The 23,866-nt window shown below is 39.4% G+C and overlaps 1 protein-coding gene across 1 annotated transcript; it reads left to right on the top strand.

Annotated features, from left to right (window-relative positions):
• Positions 1-664: 664 nt before the first annotated feature.
• On the top strand, positions 665-23,476 carry LOC107507625 (rho GTPase-activating protein 20-like). Its single transcript, XM_036221559.1, is given in 14 exon segments — positions 665-908; positions 1,434-1,723; positions 4,927-5,036; positions 6,290-6,408; positions 10,332-10,506; positions 11,849-12,011; positions 15,652-15,761; positions 18,397-18,477; positions 18,479-18,554; positions 19,697-19,811; positions 21,006-21,185; positions 22,798-23,177; positions 23,179-23,213; positions 23,215-23,476. Coding segments are annotated over 14 exon segments (2,340 nt in total).
• Positions 23,477-23,866: the final 390 nt, after the last annotated feature.

Raw genomic sequence — 23,866 nt, forward strand, 5'->3', positions numbered from 1 at the left:
GCTTCAGAAATCTCTCTAAATATTTTTGGATTTCCACTTGCGCCTTACAGGAGATGAAATACTGTTTTAGCGAGTTGGATCAGCTCCTGGTTTTAACTCTACCATGACTGGAGGAATGTGTTGGCCCAGTCCTAGAGAGTTGTCTTCATCCCACACTCTGGACACCTTGAAGGGGAGCTTGTGTCCCTGGTTGGGACACTTCTGTTCGAGTATAGAGATGCCAGTCTTCTCCTTGGGGAACCATGAGTGACATGATCCTTACTTCTGGCCTCCCTAAGGTGAGGGGTGCTGGGCCACATGAGTCAAAGGAATCTGAGCCTATAGTTTTCTTAAAGGTCTCATCTCATCAGTGCCACGGGGCAGTTGGGCAGATATCGGAATTTGTGGATGACTTCTTGTCCTCCTAGGTTGTGCTGCAAGGCTGCAGGAAGGGGCAACATACTCGTCTCTGGGTTGCTCCCATAGTGGTGGCTTGTTTTTGAGAAAGGGGGCCCACAGTTCGAGTTACAGCTGAGTGTTTAGCTCTCGTGTCAACCATAAAGTCAATAGGTCAGCCCCTCAACTATCATTTGGACCACAGGCTCCTGGGAGCCTAGCAGAATGGAGGCCAATCTGGACTAGTTCTGGCAACACAGGCTTCCTTTCCTTTAATTGACCTTGGAGGATGCCAAGGATCAAGCTAGGAGGACCCTACAGTTCTTCTTTAGGCAGACTCTCAAACAAGGAGGTCAAGTGCGAACTATTGTCTCCCAAAAATCGATATAAGGGAATTGGTCTGGAGGCCCAGTTAACCAGTAAGGACTTGAGAGACCTTTGCAATGACTTCCCTATCAAGAACTCCCTCTGCTGGCCACCCAATACCAAAAGAGGGCCTGTCAATCTCACAAAAAGTGTGGAGTTTCTGTGGAGTGAGTTTAACTTCAAAATCTCCTGAATAAACTTATTGAAATTCTTAAGCAGACAATCTAAAGATGTCTGTTTATTCTGTTGTCCACCCACCCTTCCGCCCGTAGTGGGTGTTGCACATGCACTCAGAAATTTGCTTCGCCCTTCTCGGACCGCTCCCCTTACGGGGATCTTTCCAGCACCTCTTGCAATTGGTTGGTAAGTATAAACCTCCGACTCAGGTCACTGGAGTAGACTCCTCACAGAGACCTAGTGACACCAACCTAAGCCATATGAAGTTTGCTGTGGAACTGCAAATAGAAGCTCAACTCTCGGTTCGTAGTCAGGTTACGTCTCATAGTCAGGCTACGTCTCGGTCACACGCAATCACACAGCAAACACGTTCCACCTTCTGCCCTGTGTACCTGAGAGGTCACAGTTTCCTCTAACAAACGTAGAGTAATCAGATGACTTCGGGAGTTGATCAGACTCCCATTCTGTCCTCTAATGGACATGCTGTACCTGGGACCCAGGTTCTTACCTTTCAGTCAGGCGGTGCTCCTGGACTGGTTCCTGCACCTCTCCGGGTTCTGTTGTGCTCTCGGAGCCACCGACCTGTCTGTCGGAAGAGTCATCCTACCCTACAGACAACGGGTCTGCTGGTGTGCCAGGTGAAGTCCGCTTTTCCCAATGTCCTGAAGGCCAGACTGCAAAGACAAGGGAAGCGAAAAACCGCCATCTCTGGATCCTGGACGAGCTTCCAGAAATGTTGCAGGATTCTCAGACAGAGAGACAAGACACCGAGGCTATTATTAGGAATGAGTGTTTATTGATACCGGTACCCACTAGGACCTTGGCACCATCCTATGGCTTATCTCTCCAAACGGCTTAACTCTGTCACCCAGGGCTGGCCACCCTGCTTGTGAGTACTTGCAACCACAGTCCTCCTTTGTGTCAGAGGCCAACAAACTGACTATGGGGCAAGAACTGACAGTTCGAGTACCACATTCAGTAATAATATTACTGGAATACAAAGGACAATATTGGCTAACTAGTGTCTGGATGGTCAGATACCAAGGAATGTTGTATGAAAATCTCTGCATCTGCCTAGAGGTAGTATGAGCTTTGAACCCAGCCACCTTGCTACCTATTAGGCCTGGCCAGCCAGACTATGATTGCATTGAAGTGATGGATGAAGTGTTTTCCAGCTAACCTGACTTGACAGACCAGCCCCTCAAGGACCCTGATGTAGAATATTACACTGAGGGTAGCACCTTTGTGAGGGTAGGAAAACACCTTGCAGGATATGCTGTGGTGACCCTACATTCCACTACTGAGGCAAAACCTCTGCCTGAGCAGACCTCAGCACAGAAAGCAGAGCTCATTGCCTTGACCCGCACCCTTCAGCTGGCACCAGGAGTGTGTGCTAATGTATAGACTGACTCTAAGTATGCCTTTACCAGCCTCCATGTACATGGAGCCTTGTACAAAGAGAAAGGTCGAATCAATTCAGGGGGGAAAGACATAAAATAAGGAAAGAAAATTCTAGAACTCTTAGATGCTGTGTGGGCTCCCAAGAAAGTAGCAGTCATGCACTGCAGATGATATCAAAAAGGGGACACCATAATGGCCTAGGACAACTGCAGGGCAGACCATGTTGCCAAACTGGTAGTGGACAAAGAGATGGCCAGCACGACTCTAACTGCTTCCCTGTTTCTCAGTGCCTTATCCTAATGAGACCCCAAGTACTCACTTCAAGAAGTGGCCTGGTTTAAGACTGAAGAAGGGTGCCTCCTCTCAGGTGTATGGTGGAAGTTCAAAGACAGGCAAATTGCAGTCCCTGGGAGCCTAGCCCCAGCTTTTGTCAAGCAGTTTCACAAAAGGACTCACCTTGGTTTCACTGCCCTAGAAACCACTCTGGACCAGTACTTCTATGTCCCCTGTCTGGCCATTTCCTGCTGGAACAAATTCGTTCCTAACTGCCCCAGGCCCTCTCCCCACCAACCCCATTCGAAGGACTCTCTGGCTAACAGTTTTCTCATAGCTTGCCCTCCAATGTTCTTCCTTATATCTGTAGCAATGTAGGAATGACAAGACTGTATAAAACTTGCCCTTTATGTTACAATTGGTGCTCAGCCTTTGGATAAGAATTCGCTGAGCTGGTGCCGGCAACACTAGATGCTACTTCGTACTTATAACATTGGTGTCTCATATCTGTTTTTAGAGAATCCTGCAACAATACGGTCTCCATGGGAAATAACACAGTTACCAGCCTCATGACCGTTCACTGCTGCAGTGCTGCCACCATTTATTGAAGAGGCTTTCCTTTCTCCACTGTGTGTTTTTGGCTTTTTTTGTTGAAATTATTTGCCCATATAAATATGAGTTTACTTCTCGACTCTTGATTCTTTTCCACTGGTCCATGTGTCTGTTTTTCTACCAATACCAGGCCATTTTGATTATTGTCGCTTTATAATATAATTTGAAGTCAGGCAGAGTGATGCCTCCAGCCTCATTCTTTTTACTCAGGATGGCTTTGGCAATTTGGGGTCTTTGGTGCTTCCACACAAATGTGGTGAATTTTTGTTCCAGTTCTTTAAAAAATGCTGATGGGATTTTGACGGGAATTGCATCAAATTTGTATAATGCTTTAGGTAATAAGATCATTTTAACTATGTTGATCTTCCAATCCAAAACATGAAATATGTTTCCATTTCTTTGTATCTTTTTCTGATTTCTTTTAACAGGCTCTTAAAGTTTTCATAATATAGGTCCTTCTCATGTTTCATTAAATTTATTCCTAGGTATTTTATTCTTTTTGTTGCAATTGCAAAAGGAATTATTTTTCCACTTCTTTTTATCACACTTTGTTATTAGAGTATATGAACGTTATCGATTTTTGAACATTGATTATGTATCTAGAGACTTTACTGTATTTGCTTACTGTTTCTAGTAGTGTTCTTGTGAAGTCTTTAGGGTTTTCTATGTAGAAAATCACGTCTTCTGCAAATAGTGAAAGTTTGACTTCGTCCTTTCTATTTGGATGTCTTTTATATCTTTCTCTTGCCTGATTGCACTTGCTAGAACCTCCAATGTTATTTTGAATAAGAGTGGCAGTAGTGGACAGCCTTGCGTTGTTCCTGATCTTAGAGGGAAGGTTATTAACTTCTCACCATTAAGTATAATGTTGGCTGAGGGTTTGTCAGCTCCAAGGATAATGGGGCTGAATTTCGTGGAGATTGTAAAATATAAGACACAATTTTTTCTCTTTTTGTTTGCTCTACCATTTTAGTATTTTCCCATATGTTTTTCCTACCTTGGTACAGTGGGGTAGGGGTGGGGACAGGTGGGTAGTCTTAATTCGAGAAGTTAGATGGCTAGAATAGAATTTCTAATTAATGTTTGTTGTAATTATTCTAGAAGCACAAACTTTTAAGAACTGTAATTTTAAATGTTCAATTCCCTAACTTAAGCATGAGGAAACACTAGTTGAATTTTTCCAGGATTGTTTAGGAAAGTTAAATTCACATGGATTTAGTTTGCTCTACATTTACATCATCCTTATCTTTTAATAGCAATATCATGATTTTCATTGTCCCTTGACATTTAGAAAGCAAGAGCTATGCATTCAAAGCTCTTCGAGAAAATAAAATTTAACGAAATGTCATTCTTCTCAGTCTCACAGTAAACATGAAGTCTAAAATTGAATGTTGTACATAACAAAAGGCATGGCTGCAGCTGAAAGTATTTATAATACAGCACAGGACTCAGTTTCTATTTTATCCTTTGTCTGCAAAGGATAGCTAGGCATATAACTTTATGAGAAAGCATTCTTCCTAAAAATTGTGTTAAATGTAAAAAAAATTAAATAAATCTAATGGATTTAGAAATAATGAAATCAGGAAACTAGAGTGAGTACAAGTGTTCAACATAGATAAACATACAGATGAGGAAAACATTCGCACAGACTGACATTGCTAGGCATACTGGAGCCCCCTCTTGGACTTAGGAATGGTTTAGTTTCCTTTTCTGTTTTTTCAGAAGGGTATAGTTTGGGAACGTCAGGGCAAGAAGACCGTGCTCTGGTCCAACAGAGTCTGGTATTCCTCTTGGTCTGCCCACTTCCGGAAGTCTATTATACCCAATAGAGAGTGATGTGGGGAGGAGGTTGGTATCTTAGCAACTTCAATCAAGATCACCGTGACTCATGACCTGAGTGAAGCAGTACTTTTCATGCAGTACTGTACTTAACTCTCTCAATAAGACTTTGAGAGGTAGGTAATATCATTCCCATTTCAAAGATGAGTAAAGAGGTTAAGTGATTTCCTCAAATAAGTGTCTGAGCCAGGAGTCTAACTGGTCTCCTGACTCCAGAGCCAAAGACCTTCACACCTGGGTGTGTGTACATGAATGATGCATTTACTGTATCCTTAGGATGATGCTTCTGAAGCCATTCAGGAAAATGATACTTATTTGTTTGTCCTCCCACAATATGATTTAATTTGGCTATTCTGAGGAAGTAAAATGCTAATGTTCATTATAGACAAGTAGTATAATACATTTCTTTGAAATTAACATTTGACTCTGTCGACCATTTCTCCAAGAAAAGACCATCTCCTCCATTCCGTTGTCAGGGAATGTTGAGTAGCTCTGCATCATCTTTGGAAATTTAGTTTGATATCAGGGCCCAGCAGTCAGAGTTTAATGACTAATTCTCAGGCAATGGCCCTGGAGACAATGGAGTCAATCTTTGAGTAAGGGCCCCTTGAGAGCTTATGGCTCCTCAGATCTCAGTTCTGTTGGCCTTAGCTGATAGCTGTTTTGCATCTGCCCCAGGTATGCATGCTTCAGGCGTCTGTGGAGATCCGGGCAGTTTATACTCTGTATTTGGGGCTCTCACTGTAGTTTTCTCGAGGATTTTCTCTCCTTACTTTGCAGCTGTTGTGGTTACCTCCATCTTCGTTCTCTGGTTCTCTGAGCCTGTAAGAGTGCAAATTTGTCTCAAAAGTTCAGTCACCCTGGAAACTGTCCTCAAGCTAAAAGCTTTAAGAATAAGAAACTTATCTAGTGTCATATTATTTCCATCTGCTTGAGGAGAAATTTTCCACTCAAATGGCTAACCTTTTAATTATCTCTTTGTTCTGCTTCTGTAGACATGGTTGCTGCATAGGCCAAAGTGCAAAGTGATCTTGAAATCAACTAAAGACTCACCCTCCCCTTTGAGTGTTCTACAAGAACAGATATACTGCCTTTGTTTGTTAAGCCTTATAAAAGTAAGGTTACCCCTGAGCTTGGGGCCCAGATCTTCAGAGCACTAGCTTTCCTGGGACTGCCTACATAATAAACCTGAGTTCTCCAACTCTCCCAGTGATGCTTGGTTTCTCGCTGGTCTTTTTTCTGCCAGATTTCTGGAGGTCAAAGCAAGATTACGACCATGCTGGCCCTTTCAGCCGCTGGACTGGTGGCTTGGTCAGGCCAGGGTGGAAGGGCTCCGAGACGAACGAGGAAGTGTGCCACCTGATGGTATTCCGGGTTCTTTTTCGGACTGATGCCCCATCTCCCAGGAGAGCTGAGTTCCCAACAGAACTCATAAGAGGGACAGACCAACTCAATAGGAATGGCCACAGGATAAGGTAAGGATCTGGGGCACAGCTCCCTAGTCAGGTCCTGTCACCGGACAGAAGAGGAGCTTGATCATCTCCTAGTCTTCAGTTAGAAGACATAGTTCAGGGTTTTCCCAGTGGGGGAAGACATTAGGGTCTTCCCAGCAAGAGAGATATCAGTGTCTTCCTGTGGGGGAAGACATAGGTCAAGGCCTTTCGAAAGAGGGAAGGCAATGTTTTAATCTGGTGTGTGAATGAGTGAGTGAATGGGTGGCCTGTTGGGCTTGACTTGGTCAGGTACAAATTTGTGACTCCACGGCTGGGCACCCTTAAGGTCCCCTAAAGGCTATGAAGTTCAATTCAGCTCATCTGCTTCTCAATAGTGTAACAATCATTGAAAAGGACCACATTCTAACAGTGACCCATCAGGAGGCAGACCAGGCCTTTGCTAGGAACCCCCAGGGACAGAGGTAGTACCTGGAACAGAAGTAGTACCGTTAGCTGATCCTGATTGGAGTTAAAATACCCAAGAGGGAATGGTTAGATGCACCAAATTTCTAGAGACCCTGATGGGGGAAAAGAAAGAAAAAAGGAATACAAAAGCTGTGAACTATGAGAAACTTAGGACCATTACTCAAGAAAAATATGAGAACCCGGCCAGCTTTTTAGCCAACTGGTATACTAGGAGGTACACTAATGTAGATCCCACTTCCCCTGCAGGGCTAGCTTTGCTAGACCAGCATTTTATTGGCCAGTCAGCCCCTGATATCAGATGCAAACTTCAAAAGCTGCAAATGGGGCCACAGACTAACCAAATACTGTATATGGCCTTCATGGTCTATAATACTTGAGATCTTGAAGAGAGAAAAAGAGAACAGAATAAAGAAAAATGACAAGCCAGGATTATGGCTGTCGCAATTGGCTAAGCCCTTGGTACCCAACAAGCATTCCTTAAGAGACCAAGGAATAAGGAGACGTTGAGTTCTCGCTTAAAATGTAAGAACATAGGACATTGGGAAAAAGATTGTACCTAAAATCCCCAAGCCCCTGCCACAAATGCAAAGAAACTGGTACTAATCCCTGGCATTGGAGAGTTGACTGTCCCCACTCCCAGAGAAGAGGGCCGCCAGCCCACTCCCTAGTAACCGAGGACTGGGAACTGTGTGACTGAAGAGTCCCGGGGCCATCCTCACTGCTCCTTTCTGGGAATGTGGTAATCACTACTGAGGGACCCCAGGTAACTCTGGACATAATGGGTAAACAAATTCAATTTCTTTTAGATACAGAGACAACCTAGTCTCCCTTCCCTGCATTTGTAGGAAAACCTTCCTCATGACCTATGATTATCATAGGAGTAGAAGGGAAATGCAAGGTCAACCATTTCCCTCCACTACTGACCTGCCAATTTGAAGATCAGATATTTCAGTAGGAGTTTTTAATAGTTCCAAAAAGTTATGAGCAATATTAAGAATCAGCTAATATACCAGAAAACAATGACCAACAAGTTAATCGAGTGGCTTAGTATAATGGCAAGTCCAGGCAAGCCAGGACTGCTATTCCAGTAAAAGTTCAGCTTCTATGCTCCTTCATCAAGACCCAAACTTATTCGCTGGCCCACTGATGGGAGTGCCTTCCCAGAGATCTCAGTAATAAGAAATTTTTTCCCCCTTCACCCTTGGACTCTGAGGAGGAAACGAGTTCTCTTGGGACTCCATCTATTTCATCACTCCCTGAGGAAACTAGATACCCTTAGGGAAGTTACAAATACTGATGTTGGGGAAATATGAGTATATGCATGACCTCTGATCTATATTTGTGTTGTATGTAATATGGTGGTTCAGTTAAGAATTCTAATTATGATGGAAAGAAAAATGTTTTTGGTATAAAGTATGGAGATTTATCTTGAAGGGAATTGAAGGAAAGGTGTTTGTCTTAAAGTTGGTTGTTTCTGAATAAGTGGGAAGAGGCAAATTGAAGGAATGAGGAAAGTGGTAGGTTTGTGAAGAGAAATCCTGAGAGGAAATTGTATGTGACTAAGCAAAACAAGATTGGAAATTTAAATGCTAAAAGCAAGCTAATGCAAAATGAGAATTCTGTTTTAATGTTTCTTAGACTATTGGTCTGCTAGTGATGTTATGGAAAGTTTTCTGAGTAGACAACAAGGACTCTGTACTTCATCAAAATAATTTCTGTTTTATGTTGTCTTGACCAGTTTTCTGAGACTTTTAGAGAATATAATAACATTGGCCCAAACTCTGAGGGCCAAACTCCTAACTATACATTTCAAAACTTGGTCTGTGCCCAATATTCAAAGGAAGCTCCAAAAGGTGGGGCATAGGCCAAAGGGCAGAGTGATCTCAAAATCAGCTAAACACTCATCCTCCCCTTTGTTCTGTAAGAACAGATGCATTGCCTTTGCTGTTAAGCCACATAAAAGGAAGGTTACTCCAGAGCTTGGGGCCCAGATCTTCAGAGTGCTAGCTCTTCTGGGACCGCCAGCATAACAAAGCTTAGAGAGTTCTCTAACTCTCTGAGTGGTGCTTGGTTTCTTGCCGATCTTGTTTCTGCAACAAGCTGAGTGATAAACTTTTACTTCAAGTGTTTTCCTTTTTTTGGTCCATCCCTAGATCCTGCAGAGATGCTTTTTAAAAAATTATTTTTTTCAGAGTTCATAGTTGTGATTTATCTATGTTTTGGAGTTAGAGAGTGTGGTAAAGAGGTCCAAATGGAACCTTAAGGACCTGCCTTTTTAAAATATCAAATCCTGTGCACATCCATGAACTTTCACACTAAAATTAGAGACAGATGACATCGAAAATATTTTAGCACTGTGATATCACAAAATTATGATTCCTTGTTGACTTCTCTTCCTTCTGCCTATTTTGTACGTGTTGTCTTTGTGTCTTTTTGCACTTAAATCTCTCCTTATTTCAATTGCTACTCAAGACTGATTTCTTGAGTGCTTATTCAATCAATGCAAAACACAGTGCTAGATGCTCCATTGAAATCTTATTCATTTGAAATCTAAATCAAATGTAAACTCCTCTAGGATCACACCTTTCTTTTTAATGAGTAGATGTGCTTTATCATTCTTCTGAATGCTTTTGGTACTTTATTCCTCCTTTATGACTTTTTATTGATTAATATACTTACTTTTCCCCCGCCCACCACCACCAGTCTTCCATTCCCATTAGATTAGAAACTTCACTGTGGCAAGAGCATGTCTCACTCATGTTTGCATCTATGCGTGCCACCTTAAACATGCATTTTTAAGTCAAAAACTTAAAAAAATATATATGAAAGTCTTTGCAGCTGGAAAGAAAGGGGGGGAATGTAGAACATTAGCTTCTTGTCTCTATTCTCAGTAGTAGAGTAGGATATCAGGAAATAAAGCATTCCTTATTTCAGGAGAACATCTTAATAGGGGTAGCTCTCTTCCTACTCCTACTCCTTCTTCTTTGTCTTACTATTTAATTACGGTCTAATTGACTCTTCAGCTTTCTTGTGTGCCTAGTCTCATCTATCAAATGGGACAATGTATATGTTGGTATGAAACACATTGTGCTTTAAGTTGTAGCAAGTGTAGTAAGGGAGACTTTCATTTTTGAAAATTCGGTGCAAAACAGATGAGTGATGTTCTATACTGGATAGGAGAACAACCCAAACATTTGATTCCGTCTTAATTTATCAAAAGTTTTGATGAAAGCTCATAGACTGAGCTAATAGTAACAAAGGATATCTACAAGAATTTTTTCTCTTTGAGCCACAGTAATGAAGTTACTATAAAATGGTAATAAGGTTAAGTGAATTAAACTAGTTTTTCTAATCTCACTTCTTCCTTAGATTCAGGTCAGAAGACATCTAAAAAGAGATCTAGCATGAACTGGGCCATTTGGTGGTGCTGTTGCGCTCACCAGGATAACTCGCATGTGTCACCAACATCTTCTATGCCAGGACAGCTCTTTGGAGTGTCTCTGCCAAGCCTTTGTGAGAATGACAATCTGCCCAAACCTCTTTTGCTAAGTCTCATTCTGACCTGTAACACCAATGGGAAAAGAGGATTAGGAATGGAGAGAGGTCTACCCCCAAATGGAAATGCAGACACGTATGACTTTTGCTGCGAACCTTGGTTATCATTACTTTAAAGAATAACTATCTGATTAAGCTATTGCAGAATCATAAGGAAGACATAAGAAAAAAAGATCATTTAGTCTACTGGTTTCAGTAAAGAGCTGCATAAGCCTGCTCAGATCATTTGAAATTTGCTTGGTAGACAAGAAAAGTCACATTACCCCTCATATTTTTCTCATTTTTTTTTCTTGAACTCTGTATCGTTCTGCAAGTCTCCTGAATAACTTTAGCAGAAGAGACTCCTCAGTCTTCTGCTTTTTAAAAATCTTCCATGTGTTGTATTTGTATTTCAAGTGTTTACACATAAAGATACATCCTCTGGCGTTTATTCTTCTTGTATAGAATGGCTCAGATGAAAGACTTTGAGTTTGTCTTGTCTCCAATTCATATATTAAATGATCACTGTTAAGCAATATTTTCTGAGTATCCAGTATCCTTCAAGTACTATACTAGATGTATTGCAAGTTATGGTATGTTTTCATCTCTAGATGAAACTAGCTTAGCTGCTTTATTGCTTATCCTTCGCAGCAAATGTAGAGTATAGTTATCATCATCACCATCGTTCTTACTTTACAGATTTTTTCAAAGTCTCAAGATTATACAAGATCACACAGTAATTATGTGCTATAACCAGTTTTCAAATTCCACATGTTGCTTGTCTCCAACCCCCATTCTTTTCCTGCACTGAATAAAGAGAACATACAGCTAGAAAGAAAGCAAAATGATAGATTAATCAGGATGGGCTGGAATAGAGAAAGCTTCCTGGAGATTTTTTGAGACTGATTTTAAAAGATGGAAATAAATACTGAGAGAAGAATGAAGTAGGAAGACGCATAAAAAGAAAAACAAGCAAGTGGAGAATGAGTTTAACAACATTTCCGTATTTGGAGAAAATTTGCATGAGAGAATAATGGGAAAAGAATAGACAGATAGGAGATCAGTTTTCAGTCACCTCGAAGCAGTCAGAGAAATGTGATGTTAAAGTGGTTGTTGGTTCATGGAAACAAGACAGAGCCATTAAAGCAAGTGTTTAAAGTACAATGTTTTATATGTTGAACAACTAGGAGAAAGATTTAGAAATAACAAAAAAACAAATGGACTTTAATCCTCCTAGCAGTCCCTCCATCCCCAGTCCTTCAGTACTTTTCCCCAAGTATACACCAACCTCTGGCAGCTGAGAGATTGCTTATATGTGTAAAGTGCCATTTTTTTTTCTTTGCTTCCTCATAGGATATGCTTTGCTTCCTTAGTCAAAAAGGACCCCTTACAAAAGACATTTTCAGACTATCTGCCAGTATGAAATCTTGCAGAGAGCTGAAAGAGAAACTGAATTCTGGATCTGAAGTAGACCTAGACTGCGAATCTGTCTTTGTGATAGCATCTGTCTTAAAGGTAGGAAAAGTTCTCCCTTCATCCACTGCATGGTGTTTATATCTCTGGAGAAGGACAACTGGTTTCTCCCATTATGACATTATTCCCATCTGCAAAGAACCACAATATATTTAGAACCTAAAGAGTGTTAAAAGCACTGCAGATATCCAACATTACCCTTTAAAAGACACCACTAGTGATAAATGCATGCCAGACATGCTTTTTAGATTTTCTCATTCCACACCACTCTCATATTCACTCCTACTATTCCACGCCAAAAAAAAAAAAAAAAATTGTTAGGTAAAAACAACCAAAACACATACAACATGTTTACCAAAACAAACATCCTGATTATGCTGATTTCCTCACAATCACACTACCTTCCTAATAAAGGCAAAATTTTAAAAACTGAACTTTATTAAACTTTGAAGAAGACATTTACCTTAATAAACACTTCCCTAGTAATGGAAACAAAAAAATTCCTCACTGAGACCACTGGAAATTCCATTCATTTATAGAGTCCTCATGCCTCCCCTGTCTACTGATGCCTTTTAAAGTAAAAGTGGAGTAGGAGTGACTCCGGCATCTGGGCCTTCTTTTATATAACCTTTCCCATATTTGACATTCTTCATGATTGTTACCGTTGAGCTCACGATTCCTTAAGCCACATCCAAAGTTAGGTTAGAGCTCTTCTAAAATGTTTTTTCCCCATTTTTGGAAAACATAGAGTCAAAACCAGCTTTTAGCAGAGCATATGACTCCAGGGGTAGCTTCTGCAGACCAGCCTCAAGCTTCTAGCAAGGTGGGAATACGCCTTGCTAGGGCCTGCATCCTAAGGCCTGGAGCATAAAAACCAAATGAAAGAACACATGATGAAGAAAACTCTCCTACAACCCTACTTTGTTTGGCAGTCAGCTGATTATGGAATCTCACTCCTGACTTCATGCACAATTGATGTTTTTTGGTAAATGGACTATGTCTGTTCTTCAACAACCTATACTGTGGGCTTTTGCAATAAAGTATCTCTAAAAAGAGCTAAAGAGCTGAAGTTAGGGTCATCTAATCTATTTTGCATGAAGTTTGTGATTACTATTCAATCCTTGAATAAAATAAAGGTATGTATCATGAGCTTTGCCAGATACATGTCAAGAATATCCATATGAGATGATGTTTTCTTTTGTTTTAAAATCATATAATGAGGCTTTGTCCCATCTTTTAATTTAGGAAGTTAAAGCCTCTGTTTCAGAAAATGTTCCTTACTCTGCTACTCTTTATAGCACCACACTGATTAAACTTTTGTGCTAAATTTTCAAGGCTGTTACACAGAAGTAGGATTCTAGAAGAGTTTGATTGTATTTTAAATAGCATAAATATTACTTGTAGGAAAATAAGCAAAAGACAAAAACTGATCCAAATGACTGAAAAGCCTAGTTAATTGGTTCCAGGTAGTTTTATAATCATGTAACTGCATTTTACTCTCTTTTTGTCCTAGTAGTTGCAGGAAAGGAGAAACTTTTTGCAAAAAAATTTCTGAGTTTTCATTTTGTTTCTGTTTTTAAGACTTTGGAAGTGGTACTTAAGTTTTCCTTTAATATTTTACTTATGCTGGTTTCATACAATTTGTAAGCCCAACTCTTCAAACTATAATTGAAAGAAAATTGCTAGAGACACTTTAACTTTGATCCATCAGACCTTTGAGAGAAAGTTCATTTTTAATCCTGCAAGAATCTCATCTTAAATGAACTTGGGAGTTCCGCGGATGACCTGGGCTCTGGCTTTAGAGGGAGGAGACTTTCAGTTGAGTGTTGTGAGTTGGTGACTATAATTCAGAGCCAGCGCTCTCATCCTTTCTCAGTTGTGATGGTGGTTGCATTTTGCAACTTGTTATGCCAACTGTGGAGAGTTCAATGAGATGTGACAAGTTATCTTTTCAGTGTAGGTTTAAGATTTAATCATGTTTTTGTTCATGAGAGATCATAAGTAAGTTTTTTACAGAGATTTAAAGAGAGTTTTTGTCACTGGCCCACTGTAAAATAACAGATTTTGCCTATTCTAAATCTGACTTTTAAAGTAAATGTAGCAATTAAATTAGTTTGGAATTAGGAAAATTCAATAACTTTACCCAAAAGGAGGTAAATTTTGTGAAGACACATCTGAATGACAAATATCCAGGTACACTTCTACTAGAACATGTAACAGAACAAAGAAAGACTTCGAATCAATCGTTTTCCTACTTGTTCACTGCTCTTTTAAAAACTCATATCCTGGTAGATGGCATCACTACAAAGAGGTTTTCCAGATTATCTTTGAATTTCGATTGTAATTATTTGGATTGTAATTAGTTTGTCTCTCATTAATATTTGGCAAATAGCGATGATTCAGTAATGACTGCTACTGTGTCTAGAACTGTACTTGGCATTGGGGTGAATCAGAACAAAATAAGGGTCTGCCCCCATGGCCTGGAGGAGCTTGTAAGTTAGTGGCGAAGAGACATGTGTGATTAGCTTGCTATAACAATGAAGTATCACAGTTTTCATGGTAGTAATATAAACATGACAAATAAGTAACAAGTTGTGTGTTGCCTTCTGTAAAAAGCGCATAGGTAAAGTTACCATTTGGGTTTTCCAGTAAGAGTTAAAACTGCTCAATTACACACTTTCACCTTTCTCCATGTTATAAGCAGAAACTTACAAGATGATAGCCAACCATAGGTATAGAGTTAAGACATGAAATTGAATTTGCTCTGCCTAAAGTTAACCGAGGTGGAGATCAGACTTTTCAAGTTTAGCCCTTTTAATCCCATGCTAAATGCAACAGAGAGGGTTGGCTTAGAACAGAAATGAGCAAGAATGAGACCGAATTAAGTTTATTTTTAAGCCTTTTATAAACAAAGGTCAAAGAACAAACACCCTTGGCCATATACTACCTGTGTCACATTTTGCAAAATAGGGTCAGGGAGGCCAGAAAGGATGCTGTGCTGGGGATGTGTTATAGTGTACATCAGGCATCGGGGCACTTCCCCAGGTCTCAGAGCGCAGCCATTACCTAGAAGGCTTTCTCCCCTCAAATATGTAAGAACCCATCTATGGGGAATACAGGGAGGAACCCTAAGTATCTCTAGATTGAATTGTTTACCAATGCCACTGGAACATAACATTTGAAAAGAAGAGGGACTTATTATTAACTGTTCTGTCCCTAGCACCTCAAGCGATTCCTGGCACATAAAGTGAATGTATATAGAATGATTGGATAACTGATGACAACATTTTAAACATCACAAATATGTTCATGCATTTCTTTGAACTAGTGATCGAGAAGAGGGAAAAAAAATTTAGGATGATTTGCTAGGACCTATCTCATTGTACTAGTTTGCTAAAATGTACACAGACAGGAGATTTCAGCCCCAAAGAGTCATCCTCTATCTTTTCCACTATAGTCCAGATTGCAAATACTGCTCTCGCTTTTGATAAAAAAAAAAATCAAAATGTATTTTGACATGTGCACATCAGTAGAGAGGTGGCATAGAGATCTGTGTATTCCAAAGAAGGGAAGACTTAGCTGAAATTTTCAACAAATTTCAAGTTTTTTCTTTTCATCTAATTCCTCCAGTAGTTAGCATGAGAATAATGATTTAAAATATTCATTTTTCCTGCTACACAAGGATTTTCTATGAAATATTCCAGGAAGTGTTTTTTCATCAGATCTCTATAATCATTGGACCTGTGTAATGGATCGAGGGAATGATGAAGAGAAAATAAATACAATTCAAAGGTAATTATTCTAATTTGATCATGTCTCAAAAATACTTTTAAAGCCTAAATTTTGTAAGTGTGTCTATTAAGGAATGATGACTAAATCACATCCATGGGGACCAGTTTAAAAATAGATTTATACAAGTTAATCTCATTGTTACTGTTTTTTCCCTGTTAACATGGACTACTGGACCATTATGTACCATCTGTATGTCTAAATCTGAGAGGAGCTGAAACCTATTAGAATGACAGCTAATGCTGTAAAACCAAATGACAATTTATGATCTTAATTTTAGTAAATATTTTACTAACCAAACAACTTCTTACATATCTCATTCACCGACTGAATTCATATAGAGAAAATTTCCTCCCTCAAGGAAACAGTCTGGTAGAGTATATTGATAAAGCAAATATTACAATTGCAGTGCAGTATAATTAATATAGAGAAAATTTCCTCCCTCAAGGAAACAGTCTGGTAGAGTATATTGATAAAGCAAATATTACAATTGCAGTGCAGTATAATTAATACTATAAAAGAGATATGTGAAGGAGAGTATTGTGGGAGCACTACAGAGAGGTAATTTATCACTGAAAAAGTGTCTATGAAAAAGGAGTTGCAAAATTTCAACAATCATAAAGAATGCATTGTCTGTACTCATGCAAAGGGAAGTTGCTGGCAGAACTCAACCAGGCCTATTGTCCTGCATTATAGGAGAAGAGAGAATAAATGTCCATTAATGAAAAATAATACTTCTAGGTCTTTGAAAACCCAAGAATCCCAGTATGATTTTTCCCATGTGCTTGTTTAGTGTAGTTTCTTCTTGAGCAACTTCCAAATATGATTGATTGATTATCCATGCACTGCAATTGATAGATATATTTTATTTATGGAAGAACGTAATACAATGTTGGAGACACTAGAAGTCAAATCCATGTAACGAAATACTGTCTCTGCTTCCACTATGTTTTTTTTTTTTTGATGGAAACCACTTGGAGATAATGAACATCAGATTCTATACTTGATGCTCATTGTCTAAAACTTTATAACCTACTGTAAAAGACAATTTAAAAAAAAAAGTAAAATTATGACTCATAGAAATATAAAATGAACACATGTGAGAGATTTTATTTAAATCATTAATTAATGAAAACTAATAAGATGTAGCAAGCAGTTCAAAGGAGATTTCAAAGTATCACAACTTACATAGTTAAATCAGAAATGCTGAAATGAATTTACAAATAGCCGCAAATTTGGCTTTCTCTACTGGGGCATTGAGAGTAGGGGGAGGGCACAAATAAATCATGTGTCTCTCCACCAGACATAATTTTCAGTTCTATGAACAAGGGTTAGGTCCAGTGCTATCAGTTATCTACAGCTTGGAGTTGTAAATTAGCTCAAAGGCTTAAGGCCTCCATAAATCAGATAACCCAAAAGAGGGTGCTAGATAGACACTGCCTTACTTTCCATTGAATACAATCAGTAACTTTGGGTCCATTTCAATATCTTTCACATTTTAACCCTACGAAACTGTATTGTCCTTTTCTTGTACTAAAGAAATGCCTCTCTGCTACAGGAATCAGATTACTTGATTTTCTTCTGTAGGTTGCAGATTCTTGTTGAAAAAAGCAACAACCTTTAATTTTAACATATACATGTATATGTTTTCTGGATGATAGTAATAACCATTTTCACCAAATGATAATAGAAATCTCTCATTGATTATAAACAGGAACAGTTGAAAATATACTGTGATTGTTGTAGCCACCAGCCCCCAAAAGATACATGGACCACCAGAACTCAGAGAGTTATAGGGAACACACTCTTTATTCAGCCAACTGGGTCTGCCAGGGGTACGCAGACCCCAAGTTAAGCAGCCCCGAAATGTAGAGGTACAGAGTTTTTAAGCCCCAAATCCCATTCTTCATTCTGTCTGAACACAAAGGTCTATTTTTCTTTTATTCATTACCTGTCAATCCACAGGTCGGGTGTGCAAGCGGGGGTACAGAAGGAGAAAGCTTATTGTTAGAATGTTATGTTCCCATGATCAATAGCCAAGCAATAATTTCCTGCAAGTAATAAATTTCTAGCAGTAATTTTTCAGCCACCACATGATAAGCCGGAATATATGTGAATGCGATACCGGTGAGAGCAGAGATTTGGGACTAAATGGACCTTGGAAGCTGGTGGAACAGGGCATGAGCTCTCAGAATCGACCTGAAAGTCTGAGTAGTTGAAGTTTAGGTTCCTACCAAGAGGTGGAATTCCTGTGTTGCTGCTTAGAAGTGAAGGAGCACTTTAAGTTTAATGGTTGTTTGATTTGATCAGAAAGCTCTCTGGGGTTTGGGATGAGAATATTCTGAAATGTTACAGGATTTGCCTGTAAATACTTCAGGTGGCATTTTAGATAAGCTATTTTTCTGCATTCCTTTATGTTTTCATTGGGTAGTGAAAACAGTGCATGAAATAAAGTCCTTACGCTTATTTCCTCTCTTTCTATGCAGGCAGTCCTCACTTTGCATGATGCCATGTTAACTGAAACTCTTGCATATCTGGACTGTATTCTTGCTTTGCATGGGGAACCAAAGTGAGGGTTGCCTGTTTATACACATTTTATTAAACAACTGGCTTAAAGAGTGCATTTTTCTGTCTTTAGGTTGTTAGAGCAGCTCCCAAGAGCCAATGTTGTTCTCCTAAAATATCTTTTTGGAGTATTATACAACATTGAGCAACAGTCCGGTATGTATTGTTCCAAGCATTCTTTGGCCTCCTACTTCCTCCAGTCCCGAATTAGAAAGCTAATTTACAAAAGAAGTAATGAAGTTTTTTATTTTTATGCCCCAGCAGACCAAATCCCCATTTTGAACCTAAACTCTAAATATTAATTCTGAAATACATTTTCTTAAGTAACTTATAAAGTTGAGTTTGATAAGTATTTTATGCTATCCTGGTAGACTATAGAAAATAACTTTCTTAAGCTGAAAAGTACTAGCAATTGGGTTACTTCTTTTTTCCTTTTAAAGAGGCAAAACACTGACTGACTGAAACCACAGAGTCGTAAGAAAGCATGGTTTAAACAAAGAAATAAAGACTTTGGAGTCAGACAAGTCAATGATCAATTCTCAGCACCACCACTTGCCAGATGTACAATCTTGGGCAAAATTTGTTACAGCGATGCAGAGTGTCCTCATCTAAAGAATGGAGGTAGTGATAATACAGAGCTCATACAGTGGTTACTTGAAGTCACACTCGTGTAGTGCCTGGCCCATAATATAGGGTTTAGGGATGTTAGTTCTCTTTGCGCCCATCATTCTGCATGCTCCTTTGCCTCAGCTATTGGAGCAGGAAAACTTCAGAAGGATCCTAGTACATCTCAGTGGAGGCACAAAGCTCCCTAGTAAAATCTTACATCTACCCCAAGCACCTCCAGTTAGGGAGCCTAAAGGAAGGAAATGCATAAATAGAGACCACTCAGGCAAAAATATAAGTTTTCTCTCCCACTCTCTCTCTCCTTTACAATAAACCCACAGAGGATGCCCTCTTCCCAAGCTTATGGCAACGGCTTTTTACATAAGAAATGCATTTCATAAGTCTTTATCTAATGATGCTTCATAGATTTTAGTAACAAAGTATATTTCTTCACCCCAAACACTTCTAGAGAATATTTACGATGACCCTAATTTTGAAACAGAGCCATTGGTATATCATGTTAGCATATAGGCCAAGGCCACATATAATAACTTTAGTCCACTGATGAACGTTAATCTCTATGTCCACATTACTCTTGACAGTATCATTGTTTTTAGAGGAAACTGTTTTGTATATTTTAAAGCAGACGTGAATTTTTCTTGGGATTCTTTTGCATTTTTTAGTTAAAATCTGGATTCATATATGAAATGTGACATATTGATATGCATATGAAAAGTAGCACTTTATTTTTGTCCTTCTTTGTACAGATTTCTCAACTTATTCAATTTATGATTGAAAATTGCTGTGGGACATTTGGAAAAGAAATCACTTCCCTCTCCGGAGAGGTTTCAGTGAACTGTGAGACCAAAGAGAATGCCTCAGGTATTGTGAATAATTGGGTTGTTTTTTGTGAGAGACACATGTCTGTGAAGGTGCTGGGACGGTGGTGGTCCCAGAGCCCAGAAGCTCAGATGAAGGGAACCTCTGAGCTGAGTCAGTGGGTCCAGGGCTCCTTCCTGAGAAGGTCTGCTAATGTTCAAACTGGTAGGATTATGAGAGGCATAAGGGTAGATTCCAAACTTAAACAACTTGTTAGTAGCAGCATAATATAGTGGTTTTAACCTTTTTTTTTTAAATAAAATTTTACAAGATATGCTAATATACATAAATAATGACTATAGTTAAAACAGAATGGAAAGACTCAGAGGCAGGCCTGGTCATTTTTTCCTCTCCTTCCTCTTAGTGGGGTCGCTGAGACACTTCAGAATTCTAGGGTGCTTTGAAACAGTCTAAAAACAATTAGCATCATGTCAGAGGTAGGGGGGAGCCTTGAAGACATTTAACCTTCCAGAATATGAATTCCTATACCACCACTGAACATCAATTCTGCATCTAGGAAACATGGATAGCCATAACGTCTAACTTTTATGGTTGTTCTAAAGATTAAATAAGTAAATGGTTTCCCTAAGACTAGATTTAATTATATATACCCAGGTTAGAAGGCAACCTTATTCAGAACATAGGTATACTTAGCACTGATTCCTTCATATGTTTCTTGCCATTTCTTGATGTTATGATGTGTCCCATTTTTTTGAGGAAATGTTACTTAAGGAAAGCCCATTTCTTCAGGAACTGAGATAATCTAATATACCACAACAATTTTTTATGAAAATGAGCTGAATGGGGATGTTGATGAGCTGAATGAGGATGATGATACCCTATGTGAGGAGTTGCTTAACAAACTTGGTCAGGGGAGCACTGATATGAAGAAAAAAACCACTAAAAATGAAGTTAAGAAGGAAAGCTCATCTGGTAATGAAGGAAATCGTGTGAAACTTTTGCCTAAATCCAAGCCATTGGCCATTTCTGAGGCTGAGATAATCTAATATGCCGCAACAATTTTATTTTATATTTGGTACTAACAGTTGAGAAGATTGAGAAAGATCTTTTTTCCTGAGAGTAGGAATTTGAACAATTCCTATGAAAAGAGAATTAAACTAAGCACCATAAGTTCCTTTTTCAAGGCAGTATGTATTGGTAAGCAACAATGTTAATCGTGGTTTGATTTATTGACAGATATCCCCTGCATCCAGAAGAATGACGACTCCTGTGAAAATGAGTCGAATGGGGATACTGATGAGCTGAGCGAGGACAGCGATACACTGTGTGAGGAGTCGCCAAATGCCAATGATCAGGGGAGCACTGAGATGCAGGAAAACTACACCAGTAATGACGCCGAGAAGGAAAGCTCATCTGGTAATGAAGGAAATCATGTAAAACTTTTCCCTAAATCCAAGCCATTGGCCATTTCTGAGGCTGAGCTAAACTAATATACCACAACAATTTTATTTTATATTCTGTACTAACAATTGAGAGGATTGTGAAAGATCCTTTTTTCTTGAGAGTAGGAATTTGAACAATTCACATGAAAAGAGAATTAAACTAAGCTCCATAAATTTTTTTTTTTAAGGCAGCATGTACTGGTAAGCTACAATGTTAATCATGGTTTGATTTATTGACAGATAGCCCTTTCATCCAAATGAATGACTCCTGCTATGACAACTTAGATAATGAGCTGAATGAGGACGTTGATGCTCCACATAGTGAGGTGATAAAGAAAATTGGTCAGGGCAGCAGAAGCATGGACTCTGTGTTAACCCTTTACGACTATGACCTCGAGAAGCCTGAGGTAGAAAATCTTTTAACCTTGAGCTACTTTCTCTTAGACCATTTGAAATAAAAAGACATTTATATTTATATTTTATAAATGGAACTTGACTTTGACCATCGTGAACATGAAGATATTCAAATGGAACAACGTAGACCATCCTCAACATAACATAAAGATATTCAAATGAAACTTGACTTAAACCTTCCTCAACATACAGTTTCAAATGGAGCTTGATGTAGATCATAGTGAACATGAAGATATTCAAGTGGAACTTGATGTACACCATCCCAAACATGAACATGTTCAGAAGGAATGTTATTTACATCATTCTAAATCTGAAGACATTCAAATGGAACTTGTCATAAATCATCATAAGCATGAAGACTTTCAAATGGAATGGCCTCTTAAATCCAAGCTAGTGACTGTTGTAGTAGTGTATAGAAACACCACACTGCAGGACAATGACAGGCCCTTGACTAGCACGAACACTTTCTGCTGCCTGTTCACAGCTGCAGTGGATGCTCTAAAAAGTCCCAGGTAGCACCAGCACTTCTTGGAGCCCAGCACAAACTATATACCTTAAAGCTGTCATCTTTCAGGGAGTTTTACCGGAAAAAAAATACGCAAGTCCATTGATGATCCAATTCTCTCACAAGAAGATGAGGATGATCTGAAGCAGAACTCACCCCTAAAGGAAAATGGTAAGACATGTTTGAAGCAGAATTTAGTCATAGGCATTGATATCAAGAAAAACATCACTGATAAATAAGAAAAGCTCATCTAGCAATGAAGGAAATCATGTGAAACTTTTCCCAAATCCTCAAAACATGCCCTATGATTTGGGTACAACTGTATACTCCCTGACACACACGCTCTTGAGGTGCCCTCAAGAGTTCAAGGAGGCACCAGCACTGCTTAGAGCTAAACAGTCATGACCAGAACTGCAAACTGAGCCATCTCGGGGGGATTTATTCAAAGAAATAACAGAAAAGTACACATGAAAATGGTCACTTGGACAGAGAAGATGATTATTTCAAGTAGCACAAGTCTTTGCAAATGGAGGGACAAAAGCTCATTAGTCATGGGCATTGAGGTAGGCAAGAGTAGTGCCATAAACCCAAACACCAAGAAGGTTTTACCCTCACACTTAAACACTTACTTGCCCAAGCACTGGCTCTTCCAATTTGTCCTCCCCAGGCACTTCTCCATCTGGTGAGTTCCCAAGACAGTGCTTTACCCACTTCTCATCGGTGAGTTCCCAAGACAGTGCTTTACTGCAGATGTCTGAACACCTCATGTTGACACCTGCTGAGACTTCCTCATCAGTCAATTGTGCTTTGCAGGAAGAGCTTTCTCCTGACCTTTGCAGTTCCAGCCTCATTTCTGGAATGCCTGCTCCCTCATCTGGGCAGGCCGGCAGCCACTTGGCTCATCCAAATAAGGATACCGTGGAGAGTTCCTCATATTCTGTAACTCTTCACCTCATCACATGATTGATAAATGGCATGGCCGCTTTGAAAAACTGGTTCCTCAGAAAGAAGCCAAAGGCATATGGACCAGAGGAAAAGAAAATAGGTTCTTCTGAAAAGATGCACAGAGCCACCTTCGCATGCATCCAGAAGCCAGGTCACTGCAAGAGAAACAGGAACATATGCCCCTGAGGAATGCTGAAGAACTTGAAGCTGTGCAAGCAGCCGAGTGCTGTAGCTCTTATCTCAGCCAGGACTCAGAGAAATATTTTTGTTCTATACTCACCCAAGTGGAAAATAGCCTCAAGCTTTGTATGCAGTCACATGAAGAAGGAGAGAGTAGTGGGCACTGCTCTTCTAACACTCTGCCTTATGGGAAATCTTTAGCCTGCTCTTTGACTGAATAATGTATCCAGCTCAGACTCAAGGTCTACGGTCATTTGTGATGCTGGGAACAAACATTCAACCAAAGACATTTAACCACAATAAGAATCCGAGGTCTACAAGAACAGAAACTGAGCTAATCATGGACATCAAGATAGGAATTAGTATGACCACGTTGTATAAAATACCTGGGATGGGTAGCATAAGCATTGCTAATACTTAGGATGACAAGAGAACTCTCTTTATGGAGAGCATTTGGCAAAAGTTTAGACTAAAACTGGCTCTTTTTTTCTTGGATGGGCTTTTTCAAAGCTGCTTTTTGCTTTTGGAATTAGGTTTATATGATTCACTATAACAGCAGTAAAGGGAGTTAGGTGTTGAACTCATATATTCACTTTTAGTCATTGAAAAAA

The sequence above is a fragment of the Rousettus aegyptiacus genome, unplaced genomic scaffold (assembly GCF_014176215.1).
Source record: "Rousettus aegyptiacus isolate mRouAeg1 unplaced genomic scaffold, mRouAeg1.p scaffold_m13_p_5, whole genome shotgun sequence".
NCBI lineage: Eukaryota > Metazoa > Chordata > Mammalia > Chiroptera > Pteropodidae > Rousettus > Rousettus aegyptiacus.